Here is a 2858-nt window from a genome sequence, read left to right on the forward strand (position 1 = left end):
GTATAGTTGCGGCAGCCGGTGAAGTTGCTAACGCTGGAGTTGACATTAACAGCCCTATTTACCTTCATCTGTCTGATAACCCTAGGGCTATGCTGGTTTCTGCCCCTTTCAATAGAATTGGATATCGCTCATGGCAGCATAGTGTTATGCGAGCCTTATCTGTTAAGAACAAGCTTGGTTTTATTAGTGGGGAGTGCAAATGACCGGATTCTCAGTTTGCCGATTATCGCCAGTGGGTGCGATGTGATGATATGGTCACCTCATGGGTCCTTAATTCCCTTTCGAAGGATATCGCAGATAGTGTTGAGTATGCAAATGATGCTGTTGAATTATGGACAGAATTAGAAGATCGTTACAAGCAAACTAATGGTGCTATACTGTATCAGATCCAAAAAGAAATAAATGATCTAACTCAGAGAGATCTCGATATCACAAACTACTACACCAAAATGAAGAAACTTTGGAAAGAATTGAGCAATCTGAGTATGAAAGTACAGTGCAATTGCCAGTGTAATTGTGGTGCCAAGGAAAAATTATACAAGGCAGAGCAGGATAGGCGCTTGATCCAATTTCTTATGGGACTGAACGAGATATATACAATAGTGCGTGGAAGAAATTTAATGATGAATCCTCTCCCTTCATTAGCATAAGCCTTTTCCTTACTCATTCAAGATGAGAAACAAAGAGAGAAGCGACCCTCTAATCAACTGGTTTTTGAGTCGACTTATCTTCACGTGAATGCACAGGGAAATACCAATTCTAACACTCAAGGGAATGCTAACTTCAGAATAAACTATCGTGCAAATAACCAGTCCATTGGAGGAAGAACTTCACGTCCTTTTGGAGATTATTGCAAAACCATAGGACACACTAGAGATAGATATTACAAACTACACGGCTATCCCCAGAACTACACTCTAGGTCCTAGCATTAATACCAAAGGAAAATATTTCATGGCTAATGCACATGTCGCACCCACTGAGGAGTTGTCTGTTAAGGAAGATGGTTCAATCTTACAGGACAAGCAGCACAATATGGCAACTATTGGAATAACAAAGGAGCAGTATGGTCAGTTAGTAAACCTGCTTCAGCACCTTCAAGGTACCAATGGAGAGGACTCTGATGACACTCACCTGAGCAATGGAGCAGTCAATTTTGCAGGTATTATGGCCTGCTCCTTTTCTGTTAGTCATGGTAATTCTCATTGTAAATGTTTCAGAACTATGTCTGACACATGGATAGTGGATTCTGGTGCCTCACGCCACTTGACATACAATAAATCTATTTTCCTTGAAATTAGACCTTTGTACTATCCTCTGTTAGTTGCACTTTCAAACGGTTATAAGGTCAAAGTGACAGAAATTGACAGTGTTGCACTTACATCTCAAATCACCTTGCACAAAGTTCTCTTTGTCCCCGCTTTCAAGTTCAACCTCATTTTTATCTCCTCTATGACTACACATCTAAACTCTCTGATTGCCTTTACTGCTTCTTCATGTCTACTGCAGGACCTTTCAATGAAAAGGCCTCTAGTGATTGGTAAGATCAAGGGTGGTCTGTATCTCCTATGTTCTCACTGCTTGGATAATGGTAGCTCAATTTCTAATATTTATGTTACCTCTACTCTACTTCCTCATTATGATGTAAATACTCTACAATGTCAATTTCTTTGTCCTGTAAATAGTTCCACTGATAATAAGACACATTCTACTACTTTGCACTCTTCTGATTTTTCTCAATGCTCTTCTATACCTCATGATAATAATATAGATGTGTTGTGGCATAGCAGACTTGGGCATGTCCCTTTTGTTAAGATGAAAAGCATTTCTACTATACCAGTCACCTTTTCTTCTAAGCAATCTTTCCTTTGCCCCATTTGTCCCATGGTCAGGCAATTTAGATTGTCCTTTCCTCAAAGATCTCGCATTTCCACCTAGCCATTTGAGCTCTTACATGTGGATCTGTGGGGTCCTTATCATGTTCCAACCAATAGAAATCGAAAATACCTCCTCACTATGGTGGATGACTATAGTAGAGCCACATGGACTCATCTACTAAGTTGCAAGAGCAATGCACTCCAAATCATCCAAGCCTTTGTATATATAATTGAAACATAATTTCAGAAGTCCATTCAGTCTATAAGGTCTGATAATGGACTGAAATTCACTTGCACTAAAGCTACTCTGTTTTTTCAATCTAAAGGTGTACTTCATCAAAAGACTTGTCCTTACACTCCACAACAAAATGGGGTGGTAGAAAGAAAACACAAGTACCTTCTTGAGACTGCTCGGGCCCTACTTTTCCAATCAAAATTACCTTTGAAATTCTAGGAAGAATGTATCCTTACTGCAACCTATCTTATAAACAGGTTGCCCATCACTGTACTGCTCAAAAACAATTGTCCTTTTGAACTTTTATACAATAAGAAACCATCCTATTCATATCTAAGATCCTTTTCGAACCAAACTTCAAGAAGGGTTGATCAATTTGACTCATGTTCCTACCCATGCTCAATTGGTAGACATCCTCACCAAAGCCTTCACTGGAGTTAAACATTATGGGGTTCTCAGCAAGTTATCAGTGCGGTCCTCAGCTCCAACTTGAGGGGGGGTATTGAACTATATGTATTTATGTATTAGTAGTGATTAGTTATAACTAATACACTAGTTAGTTAGAAGTAGTTGTGGCATGAGGTGAGACACACATGTGTCTATATATACATGTACATATCTTGAACCTTCTTCTAATAATGAGAATATATAGTACATTTTTATATCTCAAATATCTGTAGCTCTCTCTCTCATCTGTTTTCATGGAGATCATCACAAATCTCTATTGTTGCTCACCTTGAGCTGTTA

The 2858-nt window shown here is 39.0% G+C and overlaps 1 protein-coding gene across 1 annotated transcript; it reads left to right on the forward strand.

Annotated features, from left to right (window-relative positions):
• Window positions 1–251: 251 nt before the first annotated feature.
• Window positions 252–2281, forward strand: LOC104090049 (uncharacterized). The gene is made up of 3 exons (XM_009595088.2): window positions 252–602; window positions 747–1891; window positions 2203–2281. Exons 1-3 carry the CDS (start codon window positions 252–254, stop codon window positions 2279–2281), a joined length of 1575 nt encoding a protein of 524 aa, XP_009593383.2.
• Window positions 2282–2858: the final 577 nt, after the last annotated feature.

This window comes from Nicotiana tomentosiformis, chromosome 10 (assembly GCF_000390325.3).
Source record: "Nicotiana tomentosiformis chromosome 10, ASM39032v3, whole genome shotgun sequence".
Lineage (NCBI taxonomy): Eukaryota > Viridiplantae > Streptophyta > Magnoliopsida > Solanales > Solanaceae > Nicotiana > Nicotiana tomentosiformis.